Below are 18,644 nucleotides of genomic sequence, written 5' to 3' on the forward strand. Positions count from 1 at the left end.
AGTCTGAGTGAAGGGATGAGCCTTTAGAACTGGGATGAGAAAGAACTTCTTTAACCAGAAGGTGGTGAATCTGAGGAACACATTGCTGCAGAAGGCTGTGGAGGCCAAGTCATTTAGTGTATTTAAGACAAAGATGGATAGGACCTTGATTGGTAACAGGATCATGGGTTACAGCGAGAAGGCAGGAGAATGGGATTGAGTATAATATATCAGCCATAATTGAATGGCAGAGCAGACTCGATGGGCCAAATTGCCTAATTCAAATCCTGTATCTTATGGTCTTATGATTAGGCCATTCAACTATCAATCCTGCACTGACCCTCCAAATTGTTTCCCCTCCATCCCTTTGTTTACCTTAGCTAATTCACCTAGTCTGCCTATCCCAAAACACTGGGCTAATTTAGCATGGCCAATCCACCTAACCTACACATCTTTAGACTGTGGAAGGAAACTGGAGTACCCAGAGAAAACCCACACAGGCACTGGGTGAACGTGCAAACTCCACATAGGCAGTCATGTAAAGCTGGAATCTAACCCAGGTCCCTGGCGCTGTGAGACAGCATGGTAACCACAGCCACTGTGCTGCCCTTTTCATCTAAGAGGTTATTGGAAAAATTAAGGCTAGTTATTATGAGCTATTATGTAAATGGAAAGTTTGCTTTAAGTAAATGCTCCAGTTATTAAAAGTGAACCATTTTATGAGCTGTTATTGTTTGTTTGTAGTAGACATTTGAAAATGTCAGTGCTAAAAGTACTTTGGCATATGTGATTAAATATTTTGTGATTAAAGAGGCATAAAATGTTTGTTAACAAATTTGAGTAGAAACAGAATTATTGCAGAGCAATAAGCAAATTAATGTCTAAATCTTAGTCCAAAGATACTTAAACTTCCTTTTGGAGATTTACGTATTTTTCATAACAATAGAATTCTGCTGTGCGAGAAGTAGCTGTGATTCATCCTTTTAATGTGTACATGTTGAAGTGTGTACAAAATCGATTCCACAATTTGCATGGAAATCCATTTAGCTGCTGCAGTTTATGTTGGGAGCAGTACTAATCATTGTAACTTAAAAGCTCTCCACTTTCAAAAATGGAACCATCACTTAATCTATATTTGTAACAACTGTAAGAAAACAAAGAATTATGGATGCTCAAGATCTGAAGCAAATAGAAATTGCTGGAGCTACTCATCAGGTCTAGTAGCATCTATGGAAAGAAAGAAGATTTACCATTTCGGGGGAGTTGGGTGGCTTAGTCGTGGGTGGTAGTCATGTAAGCGGGAAGAGAGACGTACCAAAGGGGTAGGTAAACAAGGAGAGAAGATAGCATAGAATTGTTAGAAATGGGTACCTCAGCCTAAGGGATTTTGGACATGTTCCAGACCAGAGATGTTTGGTTCAAATGGTGAAATGGGTATTTGATGCTGAGAAAGCTTAAGCTGTCATATGATGAATCAAGGAAGAGGCTGTCAAATTCTCAAAACTGGGAATTAAAACTACAGCTAAGTCAAACCCTATATGGGAATTCCCTGGTGTTTGAGTGGTCCAGGCTGATGAAATTTAACATGAGCAGATGCGAGGTCCTTCACTTTGGAAAAAAGAATACAGGCATGGACTATTTCCTAAACGGTGAGAAAATTCATAAAGCCAAAGTACAAAGGGATCTGGGAGTGCTAGAAAGGATTCTCTAAAGGTTGACTTGCAGCTTGAGTCCATGATTAAGAAAGCAAGTGTAATGTTGTCATTTATTGCAAGAGGGTTGGAACATAAAAGCAACAATGTGCTTCTGAGACTTTTTAAAACTCTAGTTAGGCCCCATTTGGAATACTGTGTCCAATCTTGGGCCCCACACATCAGGAAGGGCATAGAGTCATAGAGATGTATAGCATGGAAACCGACCCTTCGGTCCATGCCGACCAGATATCCCAACCCAATCTAGTCCCACCTGCCAGCACCCGGCCCATATCCCTCCAAACCCTTCCTATTCATATACCCATCCACATGCCTCTTAAATGTTGCAATTGTACCAACCTCCACCACATCCTCTGGCAGCTCATTCCATACACGTACCAGCCTCTGCGTGAAAAAGCTGCCCTTTGGGTCTCTTTTATGTATTTCCCCCCCCCCCCCTCACCCTAAACCTATGCCCTCTAGTTCTGGACTCCCCCACTCCAGGAAAGAGAATTTGTCTATTTGTCCTATCCATGCCCCTCTTAATTTTGTAAACCTCTATAAGGTCACTCCTCAGCCTCCGAGGCTCCAGGGAAAACAGCCCCAGCCTATTCAGCCTCTCCCTGAAGCTCAAATCCTCCAACCTTGGCAACATCCTTGTAAATCTTTTCTGAACCCTTTCAAGTTTCACAACATCTTTCCAATAGGAAGGAGACCAGAATTGCACGCAATGTTCCAAAGGTGGCCTAACCAATGTCCTGCACAGCCGCAACATGACCTCCGAATTCCTGTACTCAGTACTCTGACCAATAAAGGAAAGCATACCAAACGCCTTTTTCACTATAGTATCTAACTGTGACTCCACTTTCAAGGAGCTATGAACCTGCACTCCAAGGTCTCTTTGTTCACCAACACTCTCTAGGACCTTACCATTAAGTATAAGTCCTGCTAAGATTTGCTTTCCCAAAATGCAGCACCTCTCATTTATCTGAATTAAACTCCATCTGCCACCTCTCAGCCCATTGGCCCATTTGGTCCAGATCCTGTTGTAATTTGATTTAATCCTCTTCGCTGTCCATGGCACCTCCAATTTTGGTGTCATTTGCAAACTTACTAACTGAACCTCTTATGCTCGCATCCAAATCATTTATGTAAATGACAAAACGTAGAGGGCCCAGCACCGATCTTTGTGGCACTCCACTTGTCACAGGCCTCCAGTCTGAAAAACAACCCTCCACCACTACCCTCTGCCTTCTACCTTTTGAGCCAGTTTTGTATCCAAATGGCTAGTTCTCCCTGTATTCCATGAGATCTAACCTTGCTAATCAGTCTCCCATGGGGAACCTTGTCAAACACCTTACTGAAGTCCATATAGATCACATCTACTGCTCTGCCCTCATCAATCCGTGTTGTTACTTCTTCAAAAAAACTCAATCAAGTTTGTGAGACATAATTTCCCACGCACAAAGCCATGTTGATTATCCCGAATCAGTCCTTGCCTTTCCAAATACATGTACATCCTGTCCCTCAGGATTCCCTCCAACAACTTGCTCACCACCGACGTCAGGCTTACCAGACATACTGGCACTGGAGTGTGTCCAGTGGAAATCCACATGGATGATCCCTGGAATGGTAGGCCTAACATAAAATGAACAGCTGAGGATCCTGGGATTGTATTCATTAGAATTTCGAAGGTTGTGGGGAGATCCAATAGAAACTTACCAGATAATGCATGGTTCAGAAAGGGTGGATGCTGGGAAGTTGTTTTTGTTAGGCGGGGAGACGAGGACCAATGGGCACAGCCTTAAAGTTAGAGGGGTTCAATTTAGAACAGAAATTGGGAGACATTTCTTCAGCCAGAAAGTGGTGGGCCTGTGGATTTCATTGCCACGGAGTGCAGTGGAGGCCAGGACGTTAAATGTCTTCACAGCAGAGAATGATGATATCTCGATCTTGCAAGGAATTTAGGGCTTTGGGGAGGGTACGGGTTAATGGAGTTGAAATGCCTTTCAGCCATGATTAAATGGCAGAGTGGACTTAATGGGCTGAATGGCCTTACTTCCACTTCTATCTTATGGTCTTATAATTGAATGCTTTTGGGATTAATACAATTGTAATTTTACTGTATATTTTGAAATCTTTAAACATGTAATATGTAAATTGTTTGATTTATTCTAATTTTTAAAAATATTTTGCCGTATAAACGTCTGTTTTATTGTTAAAGCCACATTTTCAGTATTTTGTTTATATTTCCATGAGAGGCCACTTCAGTAAAAGCCAAAAGAAAAGCAAAATATGATCAATCAGCCTCGATTTCAGTCAAATTTCAGATCATAATCAAATTACTTTACTGCCAGTGCATTTTTATACATTTCCATAACAACTTAAAATATTACTGAATTATGCTCACTGTCACTGATATGCTCCTGAAAACTATTTTCAGTGCCACCTGTTGACTTGTAGGACTTAAAATGTACCTAAGAGAGCTTTTTAAGAATTCCATCCCCAGTAAGCATTTTGCACTTTGTCTATCCCACTTAATATTGGGAACGTTGGAATCCCCTACTATTACTACCTTATATTTTCACATTTTACTGAGATTTGAAGATATCACCCTCCATACCGTCTGACTCTCTGACTCTCTCTCTCTCTCTCTCTCTCTCTCACACTCACACTCACACACACACACACACACACACACACACACACACACACACACACACACATATTTCCCCTCCCATCTATAAGAAGATTTTATACCATAGAATATTGAGCTGCCAGTCTTGTTAATCTTTCAACCATGACATATTCCCATGTGTTAATCAACAGTTTCCACTACTCATCTGCTTTTCATGCAAGACTTTTTGCATTGTTTTTCCTTCTAAACCTGTCCATGCATCACTTTCTATTGTAGCTGTATGCCACATCCCAACCCAATGTATCACAGATTGGTGAAGCTACATGCTGGCATTGTCGTACTTGCAGAGTCATACTTTATACACAAGGTTCCAGCCAGAACCTGCAGAAAAGACCCAGCAGCAGTTATATATTAGTGATATCACAGTTGGGAGTGACTTGGCCTGTGAGTCCTGAATGTAGGCTCTGACCCATATCAAGTGTCATTTGAGCAGGGGCAGGGAAAATGCCTGCTAATTATAACATCCTCCCTGCCACCACCAAATTCCCCTCCAAGCCGCTCACCTTCCTCTATTGGAAATATATCACCATTCCATCACAAAATGCTTAAATTTCTTCACCAGCACTACAGCAGTTCAAGAATGTAGCTCATCTCCACTTCAGCATGCAGCTAGGAATGAGCAATAAATGTTCGTCCAACCAATGATGTCCACATCCTGTGTAAGTTGTACCTCATTGGTTCACATGGCTCAAATTATTGTTTTTATGTTGAGTTTTATATGTATAAGCTGCCATTGTTATTAAAAGAGGTTCTAGAAATAACAATAATGTGCTCAAATATATTCAGATTGTCTGGCACTGTGGTTCAGTGTTTAGCACTGCTGCCTCACAGTGCCAGGGACCCACGTTCAGGTCCACACTCTGGTGACTGTGCAAACTCTACATAAACATTCTCCCTGTGCCTGTGTGGGTTTCTGCTCTGGTTTCCTCCCACAGTCCAAATATGTGCAGGTTAGGTAGATTGGCCACGCTAAATTGCCTGCATTGTCTAGGGATATTTAGGTTAGGTGTGTTAGCCATGGGAAAATGCAGGGTTACAGAGAAAGGGGGATGGGTCTGGGTGGGATGCTCCTTGGAGAATTATTGTGGACTCGTTGGACTGAATGGCCTGTTTCTGCACTGTGGAGATTCTATGGAGATTGTGTATTCGGAGTATGTGGCTACTTGTATCAAAGTATAATTTTGTTTGTTTTTTAAAACTTAACAGAGAAAGCAACCAGTGAGATGAACACTGCAGAAGACTGGGGCCTCATCCTAGATATCTGTGACAAAGTGGGACAGTCTCGTACTGGGTGAGCATATTCTTGTTTTTCTTGAGTACCACTAAATTCTGCAGAATTTGCATCTACCCTGCAGAGAGAGAAAATTCATGAGTAGCTGTGTAAATGGAGCATTCATCATTTGTTTCTAAATTAAGCAGTGCCATGTCAAAGTGAGAGTTTGTGTAAAAGTTGAGTATAACCAAGTATAGTTCAGCAGTGCGGTTCAGTTGAACTTTTTTTTTCTCTAGTGTTTTTGATCTGGAACGTACAGCTTGAAAAGGATAGAGGAGTTTGAGAAGATGATTTCAATGTACAAATTGAAATAAATGGGTATGATTTAGTTGCCACTGTAGAGACCTGGCTATAAGATGAGCTTATTAACTAATTAAGGACAGGTAGAAGTGAGTTGTACTCTGAATGAGGGATGAGATTGGTAAGAGAAGATTTCAGATTGCAGGATCATGATGTAGAATCGGTTTGGGTGGAGCTAAGAAATAGCAAGGTGCAGCAAATATTGATAGTTGTTTATTAGCCACCAAATGTTAACCGTAATGTCTGACAATGCTGTTACTTTAACAAGATTATTTTGTCTTTGGTTTTTTTTTGAAGAGGTAGTAAACACAGAGGTCTTGAAGAGTCGAGTTTAACAATGGAAGCAGAGTGGCCAGTTCTCCCAGTTCCTGTTTTTCTCGAGTTTGTTTGTTTTTAGCTGTAGCAGCCGCAAGATGTGAGTCCAGGGACGTTGCAAGCTTCAGTACAGAATTACCAAGGGATGTGTTTACGTTATGGTGGAATTGGAATTCCACAGCAGATGGTGGAATTGGAATTCAATAAAAATCTGGAATTATGCATCTAATGATGACCGTGAATCCATTGTGAATTGTTGGAAAAACTCCTCTGATTCACAAATGTCCTTTAGGGAAGGAAACTGCCTGGCTGGTCTGGCTGATGCTGTGGGTCTAGAGTCACACAATGTGATTGACTCTTATGACTGCCCTCTGGGCCATTAGTGATGTGCAATAAATGCTGACCTAGCTGGTGATGCTCCTGTCCTATGAATGAATTCTTTCTTTAAAAAAAAGTTGCCACATGGTGGACTATTTTGTAAGGTTAGATCACGTGGGATCCAGGAGGCGCTGACCAATTGGATACAAAATTGGCTTGAAGGAAGGAGACCAAAGCTGTGATAGTTTTGGGCTTTTTTCCCTGGAGTGTCTAAGACTCCGGTTTATGGAGGTTTATAAAATCACGAGGGGCATGGATGGGGTGAATAGCCCAAGTCTTTTTCACAGGTTAGGGGAGTCCAAACAAGAAGACATAGGTTTAAGGTGAGAGCTGAAAGATTTGAAAGGGATCTGAAGGGCAGCTTTTTCACGCAGAGCATGATGCTTGCATGGAATGAGCTGCCAGAGGAAGTGGTGGAAGCTGGAATTACAACATTTAAAAGGCATCTGGGCAAGTACTTGAATAGAGGGATATGGGCCAAATGCTGACAAATGGGACTAGATCAGATTGGGATGTCTGGTCGGCATGGATAAGTTGGACCGAAGGATCTGTTTCCATGCTGTATGACTCTATAATGAGGCATTCACCAAGAACCTTGCTGTAAAGGAGCCTTTGGGAAATAGTGACCATAATGGTGAGCAGTGAGTAACATGATAAGATTTCACATTATTCTTGAAAGAATTGTAGTTCATTCTGAAACTTGGGTCTGTGATCTTAAGCAACAAAATTATGTAGGTGTGAGGAGCAAGTTGGCAAAGGTGGATTAGGAAAATACATTAAAAGATTTGACAATAAACAGGCAATGGCTGGTATTTAAAGATTATACTTGGTTCAGCTATAACACAGACGTTCCGTTCTCGTTCAATGCTGTGTTTTAAGAAAATTGCTTAATAGCAGTACCATTTAAACTGATGGGGCTGGAATTGCGTTTATAACCAACATATGCTTTAAATATTTGTACTTTAGGAACAGTGTCCCTAATTCATCAATTGTGTTCTAGTGAATTCACTTGAAATGAAACATGCATTACAGTAGAATGACCTGCACGTGGTAAGGAACAGATACACATTTCCTTAAAGCACACACATCCAAAGACAAAGGTACAGCTTGGGTAGTTAATTGTGGTAAAGAAAATAGTTAAAGATTGCATTAGATCAAAGGAAGTCATCCCAGAAAAAGTGGTAAGCCTGAGCTTTGCTAGCAATGTAGAATCCTGAAGTGAAAGATCATGAAACTGGATAAGGGGAAAGAGAATAATAAGGCAGACTGGAATGGAATGTAAAGGCATACTTTTAAAAAAAGGCTTTATACTATGTCAAGCGGAAACAATTAGCCAGGACAAATGTGTGTCCATTGCAAGTGAAGTCCGGAGAGCTTCCAAATTTTGGAGACGTTCCTGTAGATTGGAATGTAGCAACTGCGGCCCCACAATTGAAGAAGGGAAGGGGATGGAGGATGGAAAACTACAGATTTGTTAATTTGATGTCAGCAGTAGGGAAAATGTTAGAAACTATTACAAAGGATATGATAACTAAGCATTTAGAAAAGAATGACAAAATTCGTCAGTCAGTATGGATTTATGATTAGGAAATAACGTTTAAGAAACACGCTAGAGCTTTTGTTTAGGATTTTGCTTGCAGAATTGATAGAGGAGCATCACTGGGTATCATATCTTTAGATTTTCAGAAGACTTTTGATAAAGTCCCACACAATGTTAGTAAGTAAAATTTAGAACACGTGGAATTGGGGAAATATGCTGGTAAGAAGTGAGCACTGTACCATATAGAAAACAGGGTCGGAATAAATTGATCAATCTTTGGATAGTGGGGTTCTACAAGGGTCAGTTATAGGTTCACAACTGTTTGCAATCTCTATAAATGATGTGAATGTGAGGAACAGTTATGATGCTTCCACATTTGTTAATGACACCAAACTGTGTTGGAATGTAAGTTGTGAGGGGGTGAAGTGAATGATCCAGAGCAAGTCATTTGGAATATAATGTAAATGTGTCCTTACTTACTTTGGTAGGAAAAATAGAAAGGTAGAATATTTCTTTAATGGTGAGAGGTTGGAAAGTGTAGGTGTCCAACCTGGGAATAATTTATATTAGCATACTGATGCAACAAGCAGTTAGGAAGACAAATGATATGTTAACCTTTGTTGCAAGGGAATTACAAGCATACACTAATAATGATGTCTTGTTGTAATTGTATAGAATCTTTGTTAGATGCTACTTAAGTACTGTGTACAGCTTTAGTCCTTACACAAGGCGGTGTATACTCCGCATCGTGGGAATACAGTGGTTCGTCTGATTTCATGGAGACTGATACCAAGGAAAATGGAGAGATGTAGGCAAGTGGCATTGTGGTAGATGGTGATACAGGTTTGACAGGCTGAAAGACCAATTCCTATTCCTAAGCAAAAGAGTCAGAAGTTTTGATGTTTGTTTGCTGCTCGTGATTTAGATTAGATTACTTACAGTATGGAAACAGGCCCTTCGGCCCAACAAGTCCACACCGCCCCGCTGAAGCGCAACCCACCCATACCCCTACATTTACCCCTTACCTAACATTACGGACAGTTTAGCATGGCCAATTCACCTGACCTGCACATCTTTGGACTGTGGGAGGAAACCGGAGCACCCGGAGGAAACCCACGCAGACACGGGGAGAATGTGCAAACTCCACACAGTCAGTCGCCTGAGGCAGGAATTGAACCCAGGTCTCTGGCGCTGTGAGGCAGCAGTGCTAACCAGTGGTAATTTTTAGAAAGGAATTGGATATTTAAGTAAGAAAAAAGACAACAGAGAAGCAGGGCTTTGGGGTTATTTAGGTAGCTTTTTCACAGAGTTTGCATAGGTGTGGTGGGCCTAGTGTCTGTCATCTTTGCTGTGTAATTCTGTGAATTCGAACACTCATTTGGAATTTGTATTTATTTTATCTTGCATTTTGCTTTGCTCTGAAAGTGATATTTTCCTTTACTGACTTGCTCTCATTGCATTAATTTTCACTTTTATCTCTCCTTGCCCATTTCTGCTCTAATCTCCTTGTTTGAGCTGTGCCTCAAATCCTATCCAGGGATCCCTGCCAGAATTTTCTTAAGCCCTCTCAACGTAATTAAATGGATTGGCAATCTTTTTTGCAATTATTAAATGTAAGTCCTAACACCACCTTGCAGCTAATAGTACTGCCTGTTGGTTTCATTGCAATGCGCATTAACCACTGGAATTCAGGTACAGGTAGTTCTGGGATAACGCACGATTCAGCAGCACGATTTGGCTATAACATCGTTGAAGGTGTAAGTTTGCTTGCTGAACTGCAAGGTTCATTTCCAGATGTTTTGTTACCCTACTAGGTAACATCTTCAGTGAGCCTCGGGCGAAGCAATGCTGAAAATTCCTACTTTCTGTTTATATATTTGAGTTTCTTTGGGTTGGTGGTGTCATTTCCTGTGGTGAAGTCACTTCCTGCCCTTTTTCTCAAGGGGTGGTAGATGAGGTCTAATTCGATGTGTTTGTTGATAGAGTTCCAGTTGGAATGCCATTCTTTTAGGAATTCTCGTGCATGTCTTTGTTTGGCTTGTCCTAGGATGGATGTGTTGTCCCAGTCGAAGTGGTGTCCTTCCTCATCTGTGTGTGAGGATACTAGTGAGAGAGGGTCATGTCTTTTTGTGGCTCTCTGGTGTTCATGTATCCTAGTGGCTAGTTTTCTGCCTGTTTGTCCAATGTAGTATTTGTTACATTCCTTGCACGGTATTTTGTAAATGACATTAGTTTTGCTCATTGTCTAGGGTCTTTCAAGTCAATTAGCTGCTATTTTAGTGTGTTGGTGGGTTTGTGGGTTACCATGATGCCAAAGAATCTGAGTAGTCTGGCAGTCATTTCTGAGATGCCTTTCATGTAGAGGAGAGTGGCTTGGGTTTCTGGGCATGTTTTGTCTGCTTGTTTGGATTTGTTGCTGAGAAATCGGCTGATTGTGTTCATTGGGTACCCGTTCTTTTTGAATACATGGTATAGGTGATTTTTCTCTGCACTGCATAATTTCTCTGTGCTGCAGTGTGTATTGGCTCGTTGAAATAATGATCTGATGCAGCTTCGTTTGTAGGTGTTGGGATGATTGCTTCTGTAGTTCAGTATTTAGTCCATATGTGTTGTTTTCCTGGAGACGCTGGTTTGAAGTTTCCCATTGGCTGTTTGCTCGACTGTGACATCTAGCGATGGCAGTTTGTTGTTTTCCTACTCCTTTTTTTCCCTCTCCCCGACATCTAAGACATCTCGGAAATGACTGCCAGACTACTCAGAACCCTTGGCATCATGTTAGCCCACAAACACACCAACACACTAAAAGAGCAGCTAATGAACTTGAAAGATCCACCCTAGGACAAGCCAAACAAAGACACGCACAAGAATTCCTAGAAGCATGGCATTCCAACTGGAACTCTATCAACAGACCCATTGAGTTAGACCCCATCTACTACCCCCTGTGAAAAGGAATAGGATGTGGTAATGGTATTTTGGAGAACGCTTACCTCACAATTTACAAGGTTTCGCTAGAACACAACCATGGTGTTATAGGAGAATTACCTGTACTCAGGGCAAGTATAATTTAGTGTCTTAGTTAGTTACCTAGGTGTAATTCACTGAGTTGGACTGGCTGAGCCTGCATATTTCAGCAAGTGTCTCTTCCAAGCAGTAGAGAGACTACTTTGGTATTTCTGAACAGAACAATTTTTTTCCCCTTGTAACATGACATTGGTGAGGCATTGTGTTTTGCGCTGGTCATCCTACAACTCTATGATGAGGGCATTTATCCTTTCAGATCCTTTGCCTCCTTGCATTCTGCAAAATTTTTATCATATCTGGCCAAAACATGCAGCCGTCATAAAATCGGAGGAGGACATTGAGTAGGAAGGAAATAATAACATGTCTGAGTAAGGGGTTTGAATGTTCTTGACACCTCTGACCTGCATAGTTGATTGTCATGGTTTTTAAGTTGCTTGATCACTGACTGCATGTGGTTTGTTTTTGCTTCCTTTTTGTTTTGGGGGATATACAGTGCATGTATTGCTTTTGTCTTTGTTTGAACCCTGTAGGCGACTTAATGTGAAAAGGTATCCTTTCAAAATTCTGCACGTGATTTGTGATGTTGGCAATATCAAGTCTCCATGGTCCAAACCAATACTATGTATGTAAATTGGTATATGATTAATGAATGGGTCCTTCCCCTATCTCGAGACAGTAGAAAAATGGACCTCAAAACTTTACTTCTGTCTTTCTTACTCTTTTAACTTCAGTGTATTCCTCTTCTGTCACCTCATTTCCTGAATGTTGAATTCCACCTCGTCATCTACTGCAATACACATCAATATACTTACTTTTATACTTCGTTGTTCTTTTCTCCCCCAGGGTCAAAAAGCTCAGATTTTTTTTGATTTGTTTCCTCGTGACTGGGCCCTTTGCATCTTGTGGTCTTTCTCTCAACTAACTCCAGTGTTTGAACGACAAGAACTTTGATGCACAGTAGTATGCAAGACTGTTCTTGTTTGACTCGAGTGCTGCGTAGTTCATTACATCCTGTCCATTAAATTTTAAAGTGCCATTTGCTGATTGCTTCTTTGCAATGATTGGATATGTTAGGCCCTGAGTTTAATAAAGCCTTTAGATCTCTCTCCGTTCCATCATCCATGTCATTTGTGAGCTCTATGATGTCATTTTTCTTTTAAATCTAAATCTCTGTCTATATCAAATCTTGGCAAGCCAGTTGGATTGGATTGAGTTTGTTAGTTAAGTTGGAAACATTTGTATTTTTAAAAATTGATTACTTACTCCTTTATTAATCATTTAGGCCAAAAGACTGCTTGAGATCTATCATGAAAAGAGTGAATCACAAAGATCCTCATGTTGCTATGCAGGCACTAACTGTAAGTACTATCTGTTACTTCTAAGAGACTGTTATTCGTGCTTTTCTCTGCAACAGCTTTAGCCCACCTTCAGAGTTTCTCTGTTATGATGCAGTATTATTTGTGTCTTGGTACTACTAAACTTTTGATACTTTTTGTATTCTGCACTGTATTGAGATAGTACTCACTGCTGTCAAGGTGGTGCTATTTTCATTGATCATCTCTGTCATAATTTGAAATGTGTTCATAATTGAATTATTTCTTTAAAGCTGCTTGGAGCATGTGTGTCAAACTGTGGCAAAATCTTTCACCTTGAAGTTTGCTCAAGAGACTTTGCAAGTGAAGTGAGCAGTGTCTTAAATAAGGTAAATATTTTTGTACTTTTTGATGCAATTATTTTTCTTAAGTTACAGCAAATTTTGGAGAATTATCAGTTGTAGTTAGGCTATATCAGAAAAATAAGGCGGTTATTAATCTCTTGCTAAGCTATTTCTTCATTTGTCGATTTGGTCGTTATTTGAATATTAAAGATTGCTTTCTTGTAATCAAGAATGCTATTGTCTGTCGTTGTTGTTAAGAGGCTGAAGTGAAGATTTGAGAGTAGGGGCAGGCTAATAAATATATTTCTGGTGCTATAATATATTCATTGTTTGCACATTTCCTTGTTTTACATTCTATGTATGTGTGACACACTGATCTAAATCTCTTTTGAATATAAAGATTAAACTTATCCACATTGAAAATAATTTTTAAGAAGGAATTTCCAGAAATTTTAGAAGTAGCCTAGGTGTAATATTAAATAATTTATTGATGTTCAGTCGTGGCAATGCCAGTTAACAACTGAAATCTCAAATTATGAATGTAATAGCTCCCAGGAGTTTATTTTTAGCACTGGAGTGGTTGGACTTTATTTATATTTTTAAAAAAGTTTCTTTTCTTCTCCTGTCACCATTCACGTAGCCCTTACTATCATATGCATCATTCTTCATATCTCTGAGAGGAATCCAGTCCATTTCCTGATTCCAATCAGTATTGTGCTAAGCCAGCTTCTGCATGTTTCACAGTGGTACGTGACTTTGCTTGACATGATGTGGAGAATTTCGAATATTTTTCGAGTAGGGGAGATAAAGTTGTATTGCAAATGTATTGGCAATTAAAATAACAGATTTTATTTTTAAAAACAAAGTATCTTCCCTCTGTTCAGCCCTAAAAACAAGTTAGAATTATACCACTTCAGGTTCTGCATGATCAATAGGCTACTTTCTAGGAATTCGTTATCTCTCAAGCCTACAAAAGAATCCCAGGAAGTTTGCAAATCATCTGATTATTGTTATTTGGAGTTTAGCATGCTGTGACTGAAAAGAAAATATCTATGGATTTCAGTGTTTAGTCAGTTCTTTCTTGTTTTGCATATGTTTAAGACACTCCTGTACTAACGATTATGTCTCTTGATTTGTCAATATCCCTGGGAGAGGGAACTGCCATCCTCACACAGATATTGAAGCCTTTGAGTTAGTCTCAGCTCCTTGAGAAAGCCTGCATGTTGTGGCTTTATTTTTTAATTATTGCACTCGCTGACTAATGTACAATAGGATCCATAATGATACCTTTAAGGTTCCAGTGTCATTGGGAGCTTCCTAGTAGTTTAGAAACATAAAAGGTCCCTCAAGGTGGCACAGTGGTAATATTTGAAGTAAGATAAAATACAACCATGCTGTCAATTATGTTGTCCAGCCTTTTTTTTGTAACTTCTCACTTTTGAGACTAATGCTTCTGTTAATGTATGTTTCCCATGGGAGTTTACTGACGAGGCAAAACCTTACAATGTGTGTGATTTTTAAAAATAATTGCAGCGAATCCTAATCCAGGGAAAACTTGTGATTTTGTTTTGTTAATGAGAGTAGTGACCATTAACAGGAAATATTTTTGTCAAAGTTATGAGCAATTTAGAGCTAATTTAGTCTCTTTTTCTCAAATGTAGAGTTCCCAAATTCCTGACATTGTGTACTTCTAATTTTGTCCAATTTCTTCATTTGTAAGTCCAGTTTTTCATAGATAAGTGGTTTTGCTACTATTCCTCTGCTGATTTAAATGGATTGAAGAATTTAATTGATCACACTGCTAAAATGCAATAATGTTATTCTTCAAATAAAGAAGACAATTGGCATTTTTAGTTACTGGACTTGGATATGGTGACATTGAGCAGTTTACCTTAATCAGGCCAGATCTTCTGACCTTTTTTCATGTTTGTTATTGATCATTCTTAATAATGGACTTCAGTCAAAATTGTATATTGATATTGGAAAAAGCTAAATCCATCTTCCAGATACGGTTTAAAGATAGACCATACATGAAGGTTAGATTATGGCTGGACTTAAGTAGATATTTCAATCATAATTCTTCAATGTTATGCTAGAGATGCAAAGTAACTGTGTCTGAAATGAAGTGCAGTAAATTTGAAAATATCTCTCAAAAAAACTAATACACAATATTAGTGGCTGTTAATTGTTACTCTTGTAGTTTTTGATGTTATGAAATATGTTTCAAAGTGAGTGTCAGACTTGTGTTAATTTAAAAATAAATTAGAAAGAATTGTGACCTTTTGGGAAGGATTGTTTCACACTTTTTTTTTAAAATTTCAGTTGGACAATTATAGCTAACATCTGTTCGTGTCCATGGACACAACTTAAATATGCATATCTCAGTCGGAATTAGGGGTCACCTTTTAAGGAGAAGGCTATTTAGTACTGAGATGAGGAGAAAAATCTTCACCCAGCAAGTGATAAGCTTGTGGAATTCTCTGTCACAGGAAGTGGTTGAGGCCAAGACATTGAGTGTTTTGAAGGGGGAGTTAGGTCTTGTTCCGAGGAGTCCAAGGGTATGAGGCAAAAGTAGGACCAAGGTCCTGAATTGGATGACCAGCTATGATCCTGTTGAATGGCAGAGCAAACTTAAAGGGCTGAATGGCCTATTTCTGCTCCTATTTTCTATGTGTCGAGATGAATTTTTTTTTCTGAAGGACGTTAATCTGTGAAATTCTTTTTCCCAGAAAGCAGAGGAGCCTGCATCATTGAATTTGCAGATTGTAGTAACATACAATGCAAGCCTCTTCTATGATGGACTGGTTGATAATGAGAGAGTGTCTTCATTCTAAACTACAAATTTTATATTAAATATATTTATATTGAAAAATATATTTTAAAAAATATTGCAACAAATACAAAACAATATAATTCAAAATAATACAATGAAAGAACACCAAAAAAAATGTTAAAAAACCCAAACCGCCCTCATGTACAAATGTATAAATATTGATAGAAAAATACATATAAATAGGAAACTCCAACTAACTACTTAACTAAATAAATAGTAACTCGGTTCAGCCAAACAAAACACTCACTCTCGAATATCAAGAGCATTAGTTTTCACATATTCATACATTTGCAGATGTCCCTCCTTGGATATTGGACTTGTAAAACACAATAGTTACAGCTATATAAAAGTCCTAATTAGTATGGTGGACAGATGTGTATGGTATTCCTAAAAGGGCTGCCATGCCTTTATAAAAATTCTCCGTTTTGTGGTGTACAATACTTGTGAGACAATCCAAGGGGATATGCTACATAACAATCTTCCGCAAACCCGACAGGCCCGGGAGATTTTCGGATACCCAACCCAACAAGATATTCTTTCTTGCGCAGAAAGCGAGGATGTTGAAAAGTTTTTTTCTTATGCGCATCTACAGGGAATACACTGGGCAGGCCAAGAAGAAGAGAGATCGGGCCCTTCTCCACCCTTACACCCAAAATCCTCTCCATTGTACCTGCCTCAGTGATCCAGTATGTTTGAAGCCTACCACAGGACCAAAGACAATGGGTAAGAGTGCCCATACTAACTCTACACTTGGGGCATGTTGAAGATACCCCTGGTTTAAATTTTGAGAAACAATCCAGAGCCAAATGGACCCTGTGGACAATCTTCAACTGTAAAGCGTAGGTCCTATTGCAAATTGATATCTTACTTGCGTTTTCCCAAATATCTTCCCATGCCTCTGAGGAGACCTCAACGCCTAGCTCTCTCCCACACCCTGCAGAGTGTATTGAACTCATCTGAGGGGAACGCCCCCCCCCCCCCCCAATTGACAATACAAAGTGCTGACAGAAAGTGTACTCTCTTCGTTCTGAGCACCCTCCTCCCTATGTCAGATTTGTAGTGATCAGTCAAAAGTGTAGACTTTTGTTTTGAATAGAATCCCGAATTTGAAAAAAAATGAGAGGTCCTTGTTAGATGGCTCGTATTCCTGTGCTAACTGATCAAAGGACGCATTATATTTCCCTCAAATAAATTACCCATGCAAGACACACCTCTAGCTGCCCAACGTTCGAGTCAGTACAGGAGAGAGAGAAAACCTGCACAGTTACTGCCTTTGCTATTTGAATTCGTGTATCACTGGACAGTGGGGTGCATCTGGGAAAATTAACAAACAGTGAAATTCACAACTAATCTTGGAGGAACTGTTGGGCAAAGTTCACAGCACAGAATCAGATAAGTTAATTGTTGTTTTAAGTCTGTCCTAGAGAAAGGCTGCAGTAGTGGGTACAGTGGATTCTTTCTTGATTTATATGTTTTTGGAGATAAGTCTCTTGATTAAACTTTAAAATATAAGCCATAGCTATTAATTTAACCTTTTGGCAGTGTTTGTAGAGGAATAAGACGGTGTTATTTTCTGGGTCTGTAGATTGTGAAGGAGGAAAAATGGCCTTTACAGTGATATGTACTTCTTGTCAGATGTGGGAGTTTAAAGAGAGTTTAAGGGTTACTGCAGATTATATCTGCCATAAATGCTGTTGGATGCGAATCTTATCAGATCGAGTGGATCGGTTGGAGAGACAAATAGAAGCGATGAGGAATTTGCAACAGCAACAGTGTGTGATGGATGGCAGTTATAGAAAGGGGGGAAAGTTTCAGATACAGTCACATAGATGAGTTAACTCCAGGGAGGGTAAGAGAGGTAGGCAACTAGAGCAGGAGTCTTTTGAGGATATACCCATTTCAAAAAGGTATGCTGTTTTGGAAAATGTAGGGGGTGATGGATTCTCAGGGGAACGTAGCACGAACAGCCAAGTTCCTGGTATTGAGACTGGCTCGAATGCAAAGAGGGGTACGTCGGCTTCCAAGAGATCAATTGTGTTAGGGGATTCTGTAGTCAGAGGGACAGACAGATGTTTCTGTGGCCAACAGAGAAAAAGCAGAATGGTGTGTTGTTTCCCTGGTGCCAGGATCAAGGATGTCTCAGAGAGGGTGCAGAATGTTCTCACGGGGGAGAGGGGCCAGCAGGAGGTCATTGTCCACATTGGAACCAACGACATTGGAAGGGAAAAGGTTGAGACTCTGAAGGGGAGATTACAGAGAGTGAGGTAGAAATTGAAAAAAAGAGGTCCTCTAGGGTAGTAATATCTGGATTACTCCCGGTGCTACGAGCTAGTGAGGGCAAGAATAGGAGGATAGAGCAGATGAATGCATGGCCGAGGAGCTGGTGCATGGGAGAATGATTCACATTTTTGGATCATTGGAATCTCTTTTGGGGTAGAAGTGAGCTGAACAAGAAGGACGGATTGCACCTAAATTGGAAGGGGACTAATATACTGGCAGGGAAATTTGCTAGAACTGCTTGGGAGGATTTAAACTAGTGAGGTGGGGGTGTGGGACCCAGGGAGATAGTGAGGAAAGAGATCTATCTGAGACGGGTACAGCTGAGAACAGACGTGAGTCAAACAGTCAAGATAGGACTAATAAATTAAACTGCATTTATTTCAATGCAAGGGACTTAACAGGGAAGGCAGATGAACTCAGGACATGGTTAGGAACATGGGACTGGGATATCACAGCAATTACAGAAACATGGCTCAGGGATGGGCAGGACTGGCAGCTGAATGTTCCAGGATACAAATGCTACAGGAAGGATAGAAAGGAAGGCAAGAGAGGAGGGGGAGTGGCATTTTTGATAAGGGATAGCATTACAACTGTGCTGAGGGAGGATATTCCTGGAAATATATCGAGGGAAGTTATTTGAGTGGAACTGAGAAATAAGAAAGGGATGATCACCTTATTG

General features: G+C 40.0%; 1 protein-coding gene across 2 annotated transcripts in view; it reads left to right on the forward strand.

The window, feature by feature from the left end:
- stam (signal transducing adaptor molecule (SH3 domain and ITAM motif) 1) overlaps window positions 1-18,644 on the forward strand; it is a 71,048-nt gene that overhangs the window by 19,823 nt on the left and 32,581 nt on the right. For both annotated transcript variants that reach the window (XM_072575905.1, XM_072575906.1), the window contains exons 2-4: window positions 5,575-5,659; window positions 12,478-12,553; window positions 12,802-12,897. In XM_072575905.1, the coding sequence (XP_072432006.1) occupies window positions 5,575-5,659; window positions 12,478-12,553; window positions 12,802-12,897 (257 nt within the window). The remainder of the gene's footprint in view (window positions 1-5,574; window positions 5,660-12,477; window positions 12,554-12,801; window positions 12,898-18,644) is intronic.

The sequence above is a fragment of the Chiloscyllium punctatum genome, chromosome 8 (genome assembly GCF_047496795.1).
Source record: "Chiloscyllium punctatum isolate Juve2018m chromosome 8, sChiPun1.3, whole genome shotgun sequence".
Classification (NCBI taxonomy): domain Eukaryota; kingdom Metazoa; phylum Chordata; class Chondrichthyes; order Orectolobiformes; family Hemiscylliidae; genus Chiloscyllium; species Chiloscyllium punctatum.